Source organism: Pithys albifrons, chromosome 8 (genome assembly GCF_047495875.1).
Source record: "Pithys albifrons albifrons isolate INPA30051 chromosome 8, PitAlb_v1, whole genome shotgun sequence".
Taxonomy (NCBI): Eukaryota; Metazoa; Chordata; class Aves; order Passeriformes; family Thamnophilidae; genus Pithys; species Pithys albifrons.
The window spans coordinates 35996720-36014198 of NC_092465.1; the positions used below are offsets into that span (position 1 = coordinate 35996720).

Consider the following 17479-nt stretch of genomic DNA (forward strand, 5'->3'; position numbering starts at 1 on the left):
ACAAGGCTCTGACCCCAGAGGGTGGTGGGCACTGACCAGGCTCCCCAGGGCAAGTTTTGGTGGATCTCAGGACAAGGTTCTTCCCCCAGAGGGTGGTGGGCACTGACCAGGCTCCCCAGGGCAGTGGGCACAGCCCCAAGGCTGCCAGAGCTCCAGGAGTGTTTGGATGATGCTCTGAGGGACAGGGTGGGATTGTTGGGTGTCTGTGCAGGGCCAGGAGTTGGAGTTGATCCCGTGGGTCCCTCCCAGCTCAGGATATCCCACGGCTCTGCGTATCTCTCTCTCCGGCACCACAGCGGGGAGTTTTACAGGAAACATCATCAAACTGCTTTGAAAGCGCGGCAGACACAGGGGCGGAGCTGGGAAAGCGCTTCCCACGCCGGAGTGCGGGAGATGGCCAGGGAATGTGTGGGTCGGGATGCGGAGACCGGCCCTGGCCCCGCCCCCATGGAGACCACGCCCACTCCCGGGCACACGTAGTCGCGCCGCGTAGGGGGCCGGGCGGAAGACGGCGTCGGACGCCGACGGAAGTGACGCCATCTCTCGGGCAAGATGCCGGTGGCGGTGGCGTCGGAGGGCGCCGGGAGCTTCAGGAGGCTCCTGGAGCAGTGCGAGAGCCGCGAGTTGGAGGTGCGTGTGTTCCATGTGTTTGTGTTCTTGTGTGTGTTCGTGTGTGCGTGTTCTGTGCGTCCGTGTGTGTCCCCAGTCTTCAGAAGCGCCCCCCGGCCTGGCCAGGGAGGCCTCGGGGCACTCGCGCGTTTCGGGCACACTGGTGTGTTTGGGTTCCATTCCGTGCCCGAGCAGCGCCCGAGCGCGGCGGGACAGGGCCCTGTGCGGGTGGGGGAGCTGGATGGGGCTGGGGGGTGTGAGGGGCATTCCCGTCCCTTGGGAGCCGTGCGGGTGCATTCCCGTCCCTTGGGAGCCGTGCGGGTGCATTCCCGTCCCTTGGGAGCCGTGCGGGTGCATTCCCGTCCCTTGGGAGCCGTGCGGGTGCATTCCCGTCCCTTGGGAGCCGTGCGGGTGCATTCCCGTCCCTTGGGAGCCGTGCGGGTGCATTCCCGGCCCTTGGGAGCCGTGCGGGTGCATTCCCGGCCCTTGGGAGCCGTGCGGGTGCATTCCCGGCCCTTGGGAGCCGTGCGGGTGCATTCCCGGCCCTTGGGAGCCGTGCGGGTGCATTCCCGTCCCTTGGGAGCCGTGCAGGTGCATTCCCCTTCCTTTGGGAGCAGGGAAGGTTCATTCCCAGCCCTTGGGAGCCGTGCAGGTCCATCTTAATTAATACTGAAACATTTGCCTGAACTTACAATGTGATATTGGAGATAAAAACCCCAAATCACTTGTTTTGGAGTGTTCAGCTTCCCTGACTCTCGACGTCCCGCTGTGCTTTGTGTCCTCCTGCTCCTAACAATGTGTAACCCACCTCCTTGTGTTTGTTTTTAGGCCCCTGGAGGGATCGCGACGCCGCTGGTTTATGGGCAGCTCCTGGCGCTGTATTTGCTGCACAACGACATGTGAGTGGCTTTGGGTTTGTCACAGCAGCTCCAGCTGCAGGGCAGGAGGGCAGGAGTTGGTTGTGAGAGTAACAAAATGCCCGTGGGCGGTGCTGTGTTTGCATACAACGGGTGATATTCCCGGGATTGTGTCTGTGGTGTCTGGATGTGAATCGGAGGAGTTGATTGTGTGAGTGTGGGCGTGCTGTGTTTACAAACAACGGGTGATATTCCCGGGATTGTGTCTGTGGTGTCTGGATGTGAATCGGAGGAGTTGATTGTGTGAGTGTGGGCGTGCTGTGTTTACAAACAACGGGTGATATTCCCGGGATTGTGTCTGTGGTGTCTGGATGTGAATCGGAGGAGTTGATTGTGTGAGTGTGGGCGTGCTGTGTTTACAAACAACGGGTGATATTCCCGGGATTGTGTCTGTGGTGTCTGGATGTGAATCGGAGGAGTTGGTTGTCTGAGTGTGGGCGTGCTGTGTTTACAAACAACGGGTGATATTCACGGGATTGTCCCTTTCACCCTCAATCTGACCGGAAAATCACTTTCCTTTGCTCTTTGGAACTCTTTGGAACTGTCGGGAATTAAGGAGTGAAGTTCTTTAAGCAGTGAAATTGGCTGTTTTGGGAAAATCACCCTCCTTTGCTGCTGCCCACCCTTTGGAACTGTCGGGAAATGAAGGAATTAAGTTCCTTAAGCAGAGAGGTTGGCTGCTTTGGGCAGTGCCAGACATTCCAGGGTTTCCATTTGCAGCTGGTCAAGGCTGCAGCTGTTCTGAGCAGCTGCTCCTGGTGCTGAAATCACAACAGGGTAATAACTCTGGGCTGTCCCTCTTAGAAATGAGGGATCCTCTTGGCTTGAAGGAGCCAAACCTGCAGGGAGAAGAGCTCCTGTGGGTCCTGCCTGTGGTGGGATTGCCCTGTCCCTGTGGGAATTTGGTTCCCTGCACTTGGGGTTTCACTGAGGAGCTGCTGATGGTTTATTCAGGCAGAATAAATGTCACTGCCAGGTTTGGATTCCCAAGCCCCAAAGGAAGCCCTGCTTTGGAGAATTGCAGGATTGGTTGGATTCCCAAGCCCCAAAGGAAGCCCTGCTGTGAGGAATTGCAGGATTGGTTGGATTCCCAAGCCCCAAAGGAAGCCCTGCTGTGGGGAATTGCAGGATTGGTTGGATTCCCAAGCCCCAAAGGAAGCCCTGCTTTGGAGAATTGCAGGATTGGTTGGATTCCCAAGCCCCAAAGGAAGCCCTGCTGTGAGGAATTGGTTTGATTCCCAAGCCCCAAAGGAAGCCCTGCTGTGAGGAATTGCAGGATTGGTTGGATTCCCAAACCCCAAAGGAAGCCCTGCTGTGAGGAATTGCAGGATTGGTTGGATTCCCAAGCCCCAAAGGAAGCCCTGCTGTGGGGAATTGCAGGATTGGTTGGATTCCCAAGCCCCAAAGGAAGCCCTGCTGTGAGGAATTGGTTGGATTCCCAAGCTCCAAAGGAAGCCCTGCTGTGAGGAATTGGTTGGATTCCCAAGCCCCAAAGGAAGCCCTGCTGCAGGGAATTGCAGGATTGGTTGGATTCCCAAGCCCCAAAGGAAGCCCTGCTGTGGGGAATTGCAGGATTGGTTGGATTCCCAAGCCCCAAAGGAAGCCCTGCTGTGAGAAATTGCAGGATTGGTTGGATTCCCAAGCCCCAAAGGAAGCCCTGCTGTGGGGATTTGGTTTGATTCCCAAGCCCCAAAGGAAGCCCTGCTGTGAGAAATTGCAGGATTGGTTTGATTCCCAAGCCCCAAAGGAAGCCCTGCTGTGGGGAATTGCAGGATTGGTTGGATTCCCAAGCCCCAAAGGAAGCCCTGCTGTGGGGAATTGCAGGATTGGTTGGATTCCCAAGCCCCAAAGGAAGCCCTGCTGTGAGGAATTGCAGGATTGGTTGGATTCCCAAGCCCCAAAGGAAGCCCTGCTGTGGGGAATTGGTTTGATTCCCAAGCTCCAAAGGAAGCCCTGCTGTGGGGAATTGGTTTGATTCCCAAGCCCCAGAGGAAGCCCTGCTGTGAGGAATTGCAGGATTGGTTGGATTCCCAAGCTCCAAAGGAAGCCCTGCTTTGGAGAATTGCAGGATTGGTTGGATTCCCAAGCCCCAAAGGAAGCCCTGCTTTGGAGAATTGCAGGATTGGTTGGATTCCCAAGCCCCAAAGGAAGCCCTGCTGTGAGGAATTGGTTTGATTCCCAAGCTCCAAAGGAAGCCCTGTTGTGAGGAATTGCAGGATAGATTGGATTCCCAAGCCCCAAAGGAAGCCCTGCTGTGGGGAATTGCAGGATTGGTTTGATTCCCAAGCTCCAAAGGAAGCCCTGCTGTGGGGCATTGGTTGGATTCCCAAGCCCCAAAGGAAGCCCTGCTGTGAGGAACTGGTTTGATTCCCAAGCTCCAAAGGAAGCCCTGCTGTAGGGAATTGCAGGATTGGTTGGATTCCCAAGCCCCAAAGGAAGCCCTGCTGTAGGGAATTGCAGGATTGCTTTGATTCCCAAGCCCCAAAGGAAGCCCTGCTGTAGGGAATTGCAGGATTGGAGTGTTTTCCTGGATTTTAGGTGTATATTCTTCCAGGAAAAATTCCCTGAATGCTGACACTGAATATTTAATGCACAAAACTTGGCTCAGATGAGTCTTTCCCCCTATTTCACTTTTTAAATCTTGTAACCATTTCAGTTTGGTTTCTGTGCTCTAAAGATCAATAACTCAGTGTTCCAATATGTCCCAGTCCCCAGGATGTGTGTGACCAAACTGGGCTAGGGAAAACATGCCCAAACAGTGTGAAATATTCCTGCTGGAGGGAACATTTTAAAGCACTGGGACTGTTCATTGCAGATCTGAGCAGACCTGTTGGTGTCTCCTTCCACCAAGCATTTGGTTGGTTACCCAGGAGTATTTTCAACTGAATTTTTGGTTTTTTTTCAGGAACAATGCACGGTATCTCTGGAAAAGAATCCCTCCTGCCATCAAATCTGTAAGTCCTTCCTCAGCTGCCTTTTGGTGTTTGAACAGGTTCATGTTTCAAGCTTGCAAATGGTGACTTTTGCCCCGAGGACTCTGTGAGAGCCTTGGGCTCAGTTCTGTGCTGGGAACAGCTCAGCCAGTGGGTTGGGGTTTAACATCTCCTGGTCTTTCCCCTCCCAAAGGATCTGGGGCAATAAAGTTCACTCAGTCTGTGGTCTTTGTAGCAGAACATCTCCTGATAACGGGTGATCAGCTGGAGAGAAGCAATGGATCAGACTCTGGGATGGGGCACATTCCACAGGTGGGGACAGAAATCTTTGGGAAGGGCAAAGTGGCTTCAGATAAAGTTGCATCTCCAACTTGATGGGCTTTCTGCAAGCACTTGTTTTCCACTTCATTTGGATCAAAGCTGTGTTTGGAGGATTCACTAAAGAGAACCCCAGAAATGCTTCCAGACTCCTTTCTTGTTAGGTTTTTAATTTGAAAAATCATACATTTTCCAAGAAAACAAGTGTTCTGTAGCCTTGTTTAAGAAATCTCGTGGTCAAGGAGGGACAGTGAGATGGTTCTGGAATAATTGTCTTTCTCCTTAGAGAGAAAAGTAGTTGATCAGTGGAGTCAGTGGTGATGTTACCTTGGAATGCTGCTGTATTTGGTGCACTGTGTGGAAACCTGGAGTGGAAATGGGTTTGTAGCTGTGGCTTCTCTAGTGAAGACATTCCTCTGGATTAACACCTGGGAGGGGTTTTGTCTCAACAGGCAAATGCTGAGCTTGGTGCAGTTTGGTCAGTGGGACAGAGAATCTGGCAGAGAGACTTCCCAGGGATCTACTCAACAATCAGTGCCCATCAGTGGTCTGAGACCATCCAGCCCATCATGGAAGCGCTCAGAGGTACGAAGGGAACTCGTGTGGCCAGCAGGGAATGGCCTGGAATGTTTTCTGTGTGCTCAAACACAGAGAGACAAATGATCAACTGAGAAATCAGAACTGTTGTCAAATTTCTGTAGGTTTTCCTGAAAGGATTTTAGGTATCAGGTGTAAATAAAACCTTCATGACAAACCTTGTAGAAACAGACAAAATTGTTTGTATTTGGGTTATGTTATTGTATATTCTTTCCTACTGGAATTTCATGAACCATGTGGTTTGTTCTGTAACAGCAAAACAGACCATTAGTTACCCAGCTTGATCAGACTTCTGAGAATCATGTAGGGAACTTGGCTTGGCATTTCAGACCCTTGGGAGGCTTTGAAAAAGGTTTCTCTGTTACCTGTGACTTGCGATGCGTTTTAGAGCCTGTGAAATGCAAGTTGTTGCCACCAGAGGGCAGCACAGACCGCCGAGAAGCCTCAGGAGGTGTTTTGCAATAACAAATTCTCTGCAGCTTTAGAAACAACTGATCTTTGGATGCCAATAGTAGTTTAACTAATTGTTTTCTTGCATCTTTTTCCTGCTTCTGAACCGTTTGACACACAAGCTTATTGGAAACAGGGAATGCCATTGGATGAGGGTTTGCTGAAGTGGTTTATGCACTGGGGGCAGTGCCCAGGATGCTGCATTTGGAGGCTCAGGGTGGTCTGAGGGGTTTTGTCCTGGCAGAGAGCGCGTTGTTGTCTCTGCCTGCTGACCGTGGTGCATCAGTGAAGGTTGGGACGGGAGGGGGAACTTCTGTTGTGCTCCCTTTTTAGCCTGGTAGTGATTTTTCCAGAGTCATCAGACTTGGGGAAATGTTCTCAGATGTTCTCCCTGTGGAGGTGAGTGTTCTGTCTGCTCACAGGTTTCTCTGCCCTCAGATGCCACCAGGAGACGAGCCTTTGCACTGGTGTCTCAGGCTTATACCTCGATAGTGGCGGATGATTTTGCAGCTTTCGTTGGACTTCCTGTAGAAGAGGCTGTGAAAGGTACTTGGCATCTCTGCCCTGAGTAGTTTTTGTCCAAAAAATACTTGCGCCTCTTCCCTGAGTAGTTTTTGTCCAAAAGGTGCTTGAATCTCTTTCCTGAGTCATTTTAATCCAAAAGGTGCTTGGCATCTCTTCCCTGAGTTGTTTTTGCCCAAAAGGTGCTTGAATCTCTTCCCTGAGTTGTTTTTGCCCAAAAGGTACTTGGCATTTCTTCCCTGAGTCGTTTTTGCCCAAAAGGTGATTGAGATCAGAGCTCTCAGTGATGATTAACAAATATGTGCCTATGGATTCTGAGACTGTTGTATTGGGGCAGTGAATAGACACCGTATCTTTGCTCTGGATGTGGCTGTATTGTTAAAAATGATTTCACACTAGTTGTTGTTTATTCTCCCCTTCCATATGTTAAAGCAATTCCATGGTGAGGGAGGAGTGAAAGCTGAGGCTGGTTCCATGTGCTGTTGCTTTCGTGGTGTTATTTGTTGAACTGCTTGTCTAACCATAGGCTTTCCAGTCAGAAACTGCCTTGGAGCTGTGGCATCCAGGCAGAGAGCAGAGATGCTTTTCTGCTGGCCTTGATGTGCATCTTTATTTTGCCAGTCTAGCAATCAGATAAGGAAATTGTTCCTCCTGCTGTAACTGCCTTTCCAGGTGTGCTGGAGCAGGGCTGGCAGGCAGACTTTGCAACCCGCATGGTGATGCCCAAAAAGCCAGGTAGGTGGAGCTGTTATTGCATGAAACCTTCAGTTCAGCCTTTCCCAGGAATTAGGGGTTAGTCTTTAATGCAAACTTTGCACAGAATTCTGTTAGATATTTTTGGAGGCTAATGCTGCTTCGAAACATGGGACTGGTATAAAGTGTAAGGGAGTACCAAGCAGTGGGTTTGGTTTGCATTTCTGAAGGGGTTGGATTAAATGACATCCTCACATCAACTTTTTTAAACAAAAGCTGTCAGGATCTGCTGTGGTTGCTGCTGCCCCTCCTCTGCTGCTGCTCTGACTCAGTGACACATTAACTGGATGACCTCCAATAACATGTCTTAATTTACTAAGGATGAGTAAAAAATACACCATTTTGAACCTGAGAATTTTTTCCAGAGAATCAGAACTTCTTTGGGCAGGGATTTATTGAATCCTTGTGTTCTGAGGGGCTCCAGTTGTTGGTTTAATTTCCTGTGCTGTTAAAATTTATTCTGCTGGATCTTTTCTTCACTGTTGTGGTGTTGACAAGAGAATCCCTGTTCCTGGACTTTCATGTGTTTTTCTTCAGGTGTTTTGGAAGCTTCCTTGAAGAGATTTATTCCTTCATCAGGTATTTTTGCTTATATATATTAAATGTGCAGTTAGATTAATCTGAGCAGTGTCACCAGCACCACCAAGTGGGAATTGAGTCCTGGAGAAGTGAATGTTGTCACTACCCCCTCAAAAAACCCAAATAAATCACCCCAATTAGGTGATACATAACCAGGATAATTTATCCCTTTGTCTTCTTCTCCCTCCTGTTTTAAGAGGTGCCTGAGACTGCTGAGTTTCCCACGTCCATAGCTGAAGGAGGGAGCAGATTCCAAGCCTCTAAAATGGAACAATTTTGGCTTAAACTGCTTCCTTGGAGGCAATTGCTTCACCAAGCAACTCTGGGCAGGTTTCATTGCTCCTGCCTGATGTGGGACAGTTAAGCTGTGCCCCCAGAAGCTGTTGAACTGTCTGATGCCTTTAATTTTCTCCTTACAGTTGTGATGGAAGGTATTGCTGATGGCTTTGCTTCCTAAATGATGCTTCTGTCTTCTCTTTCTAGAACCTGCTCCGGTCCCACCCATTCCCAACGAGCAGCAACTGGCCAGACTGACTGACTACGTGGCCTTCCTTGAAAACTGAGCACCCTGCTCCTTGTCCAGAGCAACTTGGGAATCCTGTGTACTGAGAGGGTTAGGAATCTCAGGTTTATTTTATTACCTGTTAAGCGTTACAATCTCCAGTGGATGTTGGCCCAGCTCCTGTTTTGCCAAAGCCCAGCTAGCAGTGGAAAGGCTGCTTTAACTCCTGCAACATTTTTCCAGTAGATACACAGCAGTATGATGTAGGAAATTTAACTGGCTACAAAGGGTGAGTAGTGCTGTGCTTAGCACAGAGCTGTGGCACGTTGATCTGAGGGACAGGGAGAGGGAGATGGAGTTGTCTCCGAGCCCAGATGCTGTTTGAGTGGTCCTGTGTGCACCTCTTGCCCTGGCCTGCTGTGAGTGTACTTGTGTTGCAGCTCATTAAAGTCCTTTTCAGTGGTGATTGTGATTTTGTGTGTAATTGTTTTGCCAGGGGTCGAGGGTCAGCACAAAACCCACAGACACCAACTTTAAAGAATAAGTGTATAAAGTTACTGTAGTGCAGAACAGCAAAGAATTATGAAAGAAGCAAAGAATTACAATGGGATAAGCTCAGCAATGTCCCCAGTCATTACTACAAAGGGTGTCCATAGTGATTAAGAAGGGTACAGTTACCCTGTGTTACTCCATTCCCATCACCCAGACCTGCCCATCAGTTGGGAAACCCAGCGAAGGGTTGGAGAACCACTCCTGGGAACTGGGAAATGCCAGGTCCTGTGTCCACTCAGAGGTGAGGCTTTTTATAAGGCCAAGCTTTTATACTGGTAAATAAAGCCCCTGGCATCTCCTAGTGTGGAGAATACCCAGCTTTCTTCCCTCCTTGGTTTTCACCCAAAGCCTGGCCAGGACTCAGGAACAGCAGGGAGTCGATCTGGACTAAACTCTGCCTCCATGGCCTTGCCCAGGCTGCAAACACAGACAGAGAGATTCATAACAGGCATCATCCAAGCAGACCTCCAGAGGGTTTGGGTGAGAGCTTGGGAGGAGACTCTGCTGTGAGGGTGTGAGGCAGACCCATCTCCCCCACCTTGAAGGGCAGTGTCTGCTGCCACTGCTGTCACCGTTGCTGTGTGTCAGGACAGGCTGAGCAGACCCAGAGGGGCAGAAACGTGTGTCGGGACAGGCTGAGCAGACCCAGAGGGCCAGAAACGTGTGTCGGGACAGGCTGAGCAGACCCAAAGGGGCAGAAACGTGTGTCGGGACAGGCTGAGCAGAGCCAGAGGGGCAGAACGTGTGTCGGGACAGGCTGAGCAGACCCAAAGGGGCAGAACGTGTGTCGGGACAGGCTGAACAGACCCAAAGGGGCAGAAACGTGTGTCGGGACAGGCTGAGCAGAGCCAGAGGGGCAGAACGTGTGTCGGGACAGGCTGAGCAGAGCCAGAGGGGCAGAACGTGTGTCGGGACAGGCTGAGCAGACCCAAAGGGGCAGAACATGTGTCGGGACAGGCTGAGCAGACCCATTTTCCCTAATACCCAATCTCAACCTCCCCTGACATAGCTTGAGGCTGTTTCCTCTTGTCCTGCCCCTTGTTCCCTGGGAGCAGAGCCAGACCCCCTCCTGTTAGGGAGCTGTAGAGACCAGGAAGTTCTTGGTCTGGCTCTGTCCTACAAGAACTGTCAGCACCAAAGCAAGTCCTGCCCTTAAGGAAAAGGGGAATAAATGAAATGAAGAGCAAAGGAAAGTCCCTTCCCCTCAAAAAGAAGGGAAGTTTAATTCCAAGCCTTCCCCTTAGCCTAAAACCCACAAATAGCCTTGCCCCATTCCTTTTTCCATCTCCAGAGATGTTCTGGGTTTGAATTCCCAGTATTGGCTGGGAAGCCATCCTGGGCCAGACAGCTGCTCCCAGCACAGCCACTGTCTCAACACCCCAGGAAACACCCCCAGCCCCTCTGGGCAGTAGAAGCAGAAGGAAGGGCAGAGTCAAGGGATGCCCCTGGGAGGCTGCCCACTGGTCATTGGCCTCAATGCCCAGCAGTGAGCCCCCTCCTCAGGGCAGGCAAGTCTCCTTATCCAGGGATGCCACAGACACTCGGGATCCTGACGCCCACCTCCTCAGCCCCCTCCCAGCAGAGAGGACACCCTGGGAACCACACAGGACAAAGTCACCTCCTCTCTGCTTTGCCCTTTTGCAAATGGACTTGCTCTGTGCCCTCTGCTTAATCGATGCTCTGCCCATCTCCAGCAAACAAATTGTTCTCCTGTCTCATTCCTAACGTGCTCCAAAGCGTGTTTCTGCCTGAGTTGACGCCCTTTGGGGGTACTTTGGACTTTGTGGCCATGCAGTAGCAAGAGGCAGCCCATTTCCAGGGACTGCCCAGTCAGAGTGTGCCTCTGTGCCAGGCTGCCAGGAAATACCAGCACAGAGAGCACTGAACCCCAGGGTGAGATGGGCACCCTGGCTCAGAGCAGAGCTGTGCATCCCGTGGGAATTCAGAGTCTCCAGACGGCTGCCCACGCTCCTGAAGTGCCACGCAGCAAAAGTGACTCTGCACTGATCTATTTAATCCTTTTACCTTTTGACTGAGGTTTGCTTTGGCCTTGCCTGGTCCCACTGAAGAGCAGGAACAGGCATAACTTAGTCATGGACTCACAAAAGCACCAGCACACACTGTTAGGTTGGGGTTTTTCTCTCTCCACCCACTGCACTGGTGGACAACACTCTGGGCCTGCCTGGTCTGTTTGCCTGGGCATTTTTAATTCTGCAGTGATGGATTTGTCGCCAGTCACCACACAGAACCCAGGCACCAATATTGGTACTTTCTGCAGGTTTGGGGCCTCTTGTGCATGTGGCTCCAGGTTTTTGTGTTTACAACCAACCCTCAGTTCTTGTTTACACTGTGCATTTTATTTATAAAACAGTGAAAACAATCCCAGGCTCACTAAGATTGAAAAGCCCTCTGAGAGCATCGAATCCAACCATGTCCCCAGCACTGCCAAGGCCAACACTAACCATGTCCCTGAGTGTCCCATCAGTGCCCCCAGGGTGGAACTGAGCCCACAGTAACACAGTTACCCATCCCAGGAGACCCTGCAGGGCATGAACTGCCATTTCTGGGATCAGGAATCTCCACAGTGTGTCTAACAACACAGCCATCACTTCCTGTCCCTTTTTATTCAGTGCAAGTGTGAAAATTTCTGAGATGAAACACAGTGTCACAATGTCCCGTGACCCCAAGTGCCCCTTCCCCCCCCACCTTCCCCCCCCTTCCCACCCCCTTTCCCCCCCGTATAAAGTTTGGAACGTTCAAACTCCCCCCCCCTTCCCCGTCCCCCTTCCCCCCCGACCCGCTGGGACCCGACCCCGCCCCGCGCATGCGCTCTCTGTCCCCGCACACCTGTGCTGGCCCCGCCCCGCTCACCTGTGCTGGCCCCGCCCCGCCCTCGCCCCCTTTTTCCCCGCCGCGCCGCACCCGGGGCAGTTCCCACAGGCGCCCGGAGATGGGAGGAGGGACCGGTCGGTCCTGCTGCCCACGCGAAGCCGCAGCCCCGGGTCCGGCGCTTCCCGACGCCGCGGAGCCGCAGCCCCGGGTCCGGCCACTTCCCGAGCCCTCGGAGCCGCAGCCCCGGGTCCGGCGCTTCCTCAGCTCCCGGAGCGACGAACCCTGATCCGGCCTTTGCTGACCCTGCGGAGCCCCGGCCCGGTCCCACGGCCGCGGGGAGGAGGAGCCGCGCTCCGGAGCTGGAGGTACCCGAGACCCGCCGTCCTTCCCCGCTCCCGTCCGGACTCCCGGTACGGCCCCGCCGCGGCTTTGTCGGTCCCGGGGGTGGTCGCGGCTCTCCGTCCGGTGCCGGCGGGCGGGGGTGGTCGCGGCTCTCCGTCCGGTGCCGGCGGGCGGGGGTGGTCGCGGCTCTCTGTCCGGTCTTGGGGTCTCTCCGCGCAGGTACCGAATAAAGGCTGGAACTAACGGCGGCGCCAGTGCTGCCCCGCACCGTCTGCCTGCCCGGTACTGCGGGCACATCCCTGGAGCGGCACCGGCCGCGAACCGCCCGGGAAGGCACATCCCGGTTTCAGACCCGCCTCCTGCCCCGGGACCGCGCCAGAGGAGTCCTGCCCGTGTCGGGAGCAGCCGCGGGGATTACAGAGCTGAAGCAGCGCCGGGGATGGTTCGGAGCCTCCCCGGGAGCCTCCCGGGGCCGTGTCGGGGCTGCAGGACCCACCCAGGTCAGGCTTGCCCTGTCCTCTCAGCCCCTGCCCCGCAGAGCCGGGCCCAGCCCTGCCAGCTGGGACTGCGCTCCGTGTGCCCGGCCCAGGCAGGGCTGGGGGGCTGTTCCGGACCCCCCAGCCGCAGGGTTTGGGCTTTCTGTTCCAGGCCTGCAACTGCCTGGATGGGGCTTGTTTTGTCTCCCTAAACAGGTGCAGATGTTACTCCACTGGATTCCTCCTGCAGACCTTGTTTGGGTCCAGCAGCTCAAGCTCACATCTGAAAAAGGTTTGTTGGGTTTAAGCACAGGTGAGGTGTGTTTGGGGAATCCTCTACCCAAAATGGGAAGGTTTGCTGTGCTGGGGCAGGTCCTTGGATCTCACTGTCCTACAGACACCAACAGATTCCAGGTGGAAACTGACCAATTTCCAGCCTCCCCTGAATCGAAGCCATGTAATGCAGCCTGTCTGCAGCCTGGACTGATCCTAATAATGGAATATTCTCTTCCCCAAATATACAGGTTTGCTGGGCCGCCTCGAGCGGTGCTGGTCAGTGCTGCGGGCACAGTGGAGGCACCGGGAACACCCCCGGGGCGGCTCGGGTTGATCCCAACAAAAGGGCTGGAAAATGCCAGCGCTGAGCAGTGCCCAGCAGGGGATGGGTCCTGGTGTTTCTCGTCGTGTCCCGCAGCTCAGGGTGAGGGAGCTCTGCCTGCTGCTGCCAGGGAGAACCTGCTGCCCAAGGGCACTGTCCCCCGTGGGCCTCCCCCAGGATTGCTGCGTTCCCATTCCAAGGGGCTGCCTCGCTCTTCAGGGTAAGTGTATATTTGGAAAGAATAAACCCCAAGCAGTCAAGGGCTGGGCCAGCCCCCAGTGCACAGGATGGTACCCCAGGAATGCCACCTGGGCCTGTCAGTCACATCGTGCACAGGGACTCGGTGTCAGGGGGTTTGTTCTCAGGCACAGGGGGCTTTGCCCGGAGCCAGAGGAAGATGTGGGTGCCCAAGGGGGGCCTGGCACTGGTTGTTCAGCAGAACCACAGGGGCAGCTGGAGGGAGGGGGAGAACTCACCCTGTGTTCCTGAGCACTATTGAGACACTGGCTATAAACATTCAATACTCATTTTAGGTTTAAAAAGCCCCCCACATCAGCTGACACCAAAAATCCCCCACAACTGACACCAATATGCATCCTGCCAAATACCCCCAATATCTGCAGGCTTCAAAACAAAAATAAACAGGTGGTTTTCCTTCTATGCAATTATATATAAGTAGGATTAAGAATGCCTGAGTATGTTTTCTTCCTTAAATCTCTAGGCCACTATTATGTTACTAACTAAATTTCAAAGCAGAAAGAGGTGAAAGTGATAAATGAAACCCAGTGCCCCCTGTTTGCATATTCAGCTTTCCATTCCACAAATCCCTGTACTGACCCACATGCTCTCCTGCTTGTGTTCTATTCTATTTTGTCTCACTCTGATCTCATTCCAACACCTTCAGTCTGACCTGTTCTGCCCTTTGTGCTGGAGACTTCTGTCCTGTCTCCTGACAGCAGCATGGGACACATTTTTACCAAATAGATAATGACAAACCAAATTGCATTTAGTTCTTTCTGCAATAAATAGCATAATTTAGGGAGCTGAGGCTGTGAAATGAAGTGACACAACTCATGAGAAGCTTTCAGTGTGCTGAACACGAAATCAGAGGCAAGTTAAGGCTCCAAACTCGTGAGTTTGCAGAATTTATGGTCAGGAAATGGCTGTATTCTCTAAGAAAATTTATCTTACTAGTCCTTCTATTTTTGTGAGCCAAAACTATAGTTAGTGAGGGACAAAAAACCAGAGCACATGTTTGGTTGCTCTCTCTGCTGCTCATTCTATGGACTGCTCTGGTTAAGGGGAAGTCACATTTCAGCAGGGGAATGAGTAACAAAAACCTCTTTGCCCATGTAAAGGTCAATTGGTTATTGAAAATTTGTTAAATTTTTAGAGCTTCCTCCATGCCTAAGTCTGACAACCATTGCATTAGATATCCTGAGTAACCCCTGCATGGCCACACTTAGCAATCAGATTGTCCCCACCTTTAGGCAATTACTGCCATGCCAAGCACTGCAGTTCTGGGAAATAAGGAGCAGGAGAACAGGAACATTGGGGGACTCTTTCACCAGGCACTGCAATAACCTGAGCTCACAAGAACAGACAGCTGTGATTTAAGGAAGGCTTTCAGTGTGACAGAAGAGGCTGTGAGTCACAGAGTGCTGTGGCCGCTCCAGAGGGAGGGCTGTGACACTTCCCAGCTCCAGCAGCTCATCCAAGCCAGGATGCTGCTCCTGTCAGCTCAAACTGGGTTCTGATTGGGCCCCAAACCTTCCAAACATTTCAGGATAAGGACACAGAAGCTCAGGGATAAACAAAGGTCTCTTGGAAGACAAAATAATCTATTTCATTACTACAGGGAAAATCAAATAATCTTTCTAACTTCCTGGTTTATGTTTTACATTTTCCTTGCTTGGATTTCTGCTCTTTGACTTTTGCTAGTCTTTAGCAAATGTAACTTCCACTATTTTCATCCTTTGTCCAGGCTGCCTCTGGTGCAGATCACCTGACACCGGTTAGTTTTATCTCTTTTTAACTTCAGACAGTGTCCCTTTCCACTGCTCCTCATTCCCAAGTGCTGCAGGAAGGTGAATCCCACCTGTGGACAGGCAGGGGTTTCTTGCCCTGCCCTGGAGCAGCATCCCCTGTGCCTGCATTGCAAGTGCCAGCTGGTGTTCTCTAACCCTTGGTGTTCCCAGAGCTCCCAGATCACTTGCAGGGCAGCATTTGGGAGCTGGAAGCCTGTCCTGGTGATCTCTGCTCATGGTTAGTACAAAATCAGTCCTGGATATTGAGCCCAGTGAGTGGGAAGAGGTGCAACCAAGAGCCCACAGTTCCTGCTCCCTGAGATAGCACAAACTTGAAACTGGATAAAATTAATACACCAATACATCCTCTGCTACACAACAACTTCAGTTACATTCATGAGAAGCCAAATAGAATGATCCTGAGTCTCAGTTTTGAGGCTGTGACCAAGATACATTTTCAGTAATTTTAAACAATTATTTCACCTCATTGCTGAAGTGGGAATCCAATAAGGGAGAAAGCACACACAGGGTATTGGAACCCCTTTCCTGCTAAAGCTGAGGCTCAGTGAGGTGCCCTGAGAGAAAGCACAGACAGTGCTTTGCTGCCCCTGCCCTGCTGGGATTGCTGGGAACTGGCTTCACAGTTCCCACTGAAATAATTTTGATCAGAAATAAGACTGTTGAGCATCCCTGAGCAGCAAAGGGAACACTCAGCAAACCTGATAACCCTGTAGAAATTGTTGTTGCTGACCTGAGCCCTGGGGTGAAAGGTAAAATGGTAACAGCAGGAATAGCAACACTAATATTCTTCAGTAATATTAGAAAATGCCTCTTCCACTTTGGGGGAAAGTGTCCATAGTGAATCTCCAAGTTACACCCTCAACACTCACTTGGCTTCTATAGATAATTCCTTAATTACACTCTCAACACTCACTTGGTTTCTACAGATAATTCCTTCAACATCACAAGGCATCCTCATCAGCTCCATCCTGCCTGTTGGGCTCTGTTCCCCCTCATTATTTCCCAAGTGATAGACAGGAACTTTGCAATTGGCCTTCACTGAGCTCCACTCACAATCTCTCTCATTTCTTTGCCAGGAAGGAGAAAGAGTCCAGGAAAGCCCAAAGTGTGTTCTGATCTGTGCAAGGCCAGAAAGGGGCCTGAAGAGTCACAGTTTGGACTAACTGTGGTTATGTAAACCCAAAGGCAATTAGGATTTCCTCTGAAAAAACCTTTATGATGATTCCCAAAGTTGTTTCAATAGTCTGAGTAAAGTCTGTTCCTGCTGCTCCCCAAGGTTTGGCCCTGGCCCTTCCCTGAGCAATGTGAAACACAGACTGGGAGGGACTGCACAGAACAGAACTTGGAGGGGGAATTCATTCCCCTCCAGATCCATTGGAATGGCCTTAGACAAGGGCAGCAATTCCCTTCAGACTGTCAGTCCTGCCCACTTATGGGAGGGTGACTTGGCCCACCCCCATTTGCCCTTCTAAAGCTCAGAGGCACCTGCAGGAGCTGCTGGGCCACCCCAGGCTCACTCCTTTGAAATTAGGCTTCAATTCCACTTTGAAATGCAGCACCTTTGCTTAGGAGCAGGTCTGTACATTAACTGGTTTGGGCAATTAGTCAGAGCTTTCCAACAGGCACAGGCAAACATGAGCATTCTGACAGAGCCTGGCCATGAGTTTAAACAGTTTCTGTTTGAAATCTGCTTTAAAATCACTCAGAGCCCTGCTGAGCTCTCTGTGGGCCCAAGATCAGCAAACACCAGGTGACACCAGTCCAGCAAAAACCAAGGGGAAGGGGAGTCTGAGGCTACTTCTGGGCCACAGGAACACTTGTGAACAAACTCTGTGTTTGAATCTTTTCAACTGAACTTGGGAAAGGAATGTGTTTGTGTTTTTACAGGTTTTCCTCAGAGCAGCATTCAAGGACCAAACAAACAGGTGGTTAAAATTGCTTATTTAGAGGTGATAATGATGATAATTTCTCTTTTTCTTTGCTTCTAAAAAGCAATCTTAACGTTTTCCCAACTGTTCTTATTTCCTCTCTCTGCACTCTTTAGCAATTAGTTGATTAATAAAGAATAAATCAGTTCTTAGAATTAACAGATAACTTGTTTGAGTTTGAATTTTGTTGGGGAAAATATTTTGAACCCGAGTTCTTTCTGCACTATTTCAGCAGAGTGTGAGACATGTCAGTGTGTGTGAGTGTGTGAACATGGGAGAATGTGCCCACTGGGGCACCCTCAGATAAAAGACACACAAACCCTGCATTGATTCAAGTTACTCATTTGCAGAGAGAGCTTGAATAAAGGTTTTTAGGATTGAACCCACCCTCAAATAAAGGTCTGCCACAATCTCCCTTGATTGCACATTCAGCATCAGATAAAAGTTGCAGGAACACAGAGACCCTGAATTAAAGTTACCTGTTCATTAAAGTTCCCTGCCCAGAAAAGGGGTTTGTTTGAAT

The 17479-nt window shown here is 51.4% G+C and overlaps 1 protein-coding gene across 2 annotated transcripts; it reads left to right on the plus strand.

Annotated features, from left to right (window-relative positions):
* Window positions 1-512: 512 nt before the first annotated feature.
* On the plus strand, window positions 513-8646 carry COPS8 (COP9 signalosome subunit 8). 2 transcript variants are annotated; one of them, XM_071562653.1, is made up of 8 exons: window positions 514-630; window positions 1438-1508; window positions 4432-4480; window positions 5230-5362; window positions 6263-6370; window positions 7019-7081; window positions 7637-7678; window positions 8162-8646. In XM_071562653.1, exons 1-8 carry the CDS (start codon window positions 553-555, stop codon window positions 8239-8241), a joined length of 624 nt encoding a protein of 207 aa, XP_071418754.1. In that variant the 5' UTR covers window positions 514-552; the 3' UTR covers window positions 8242-8646. The 2 variants fall into 2 exon arrangements, with proteins under 2 accessions (XP_071418755.1, XP_071418754.1); XM_071562654.1 differs by lacking the exons at window positions 7019-7081; window positions 7637-7678 and having other exon boundaries at window positions 513-630.
* The last annotated feature ends 8833 nt before the right edge of the window (window positions 8647-17479 follow it).

Bases quoted from the DNA above. Each gene is read 5' to 3' on its own strand.
- COPS8 (XM_071562653.1), top strand. From the start codon at position 553: ATGCCGGTGGCGGTGGCGTCGGAGGGCGCCGGGAGCTTCAGGAGGCTC. The intron at 631-1,437 runs GTGCGTGTGTTC...GTTTGTTTTTAG, and splicing joins GCGAGAGCCGCGAGTTGGAG to GCCCCTGGAGGGATCGCGAC. The intron at 7,082-7,636 runs GTAGGTGGAGCT...GTTTTTCTTCAG, and splicing joins GGTGATGCCCAAAAAGCCAG to GTGTTTTGGAAGCTTCCTTG.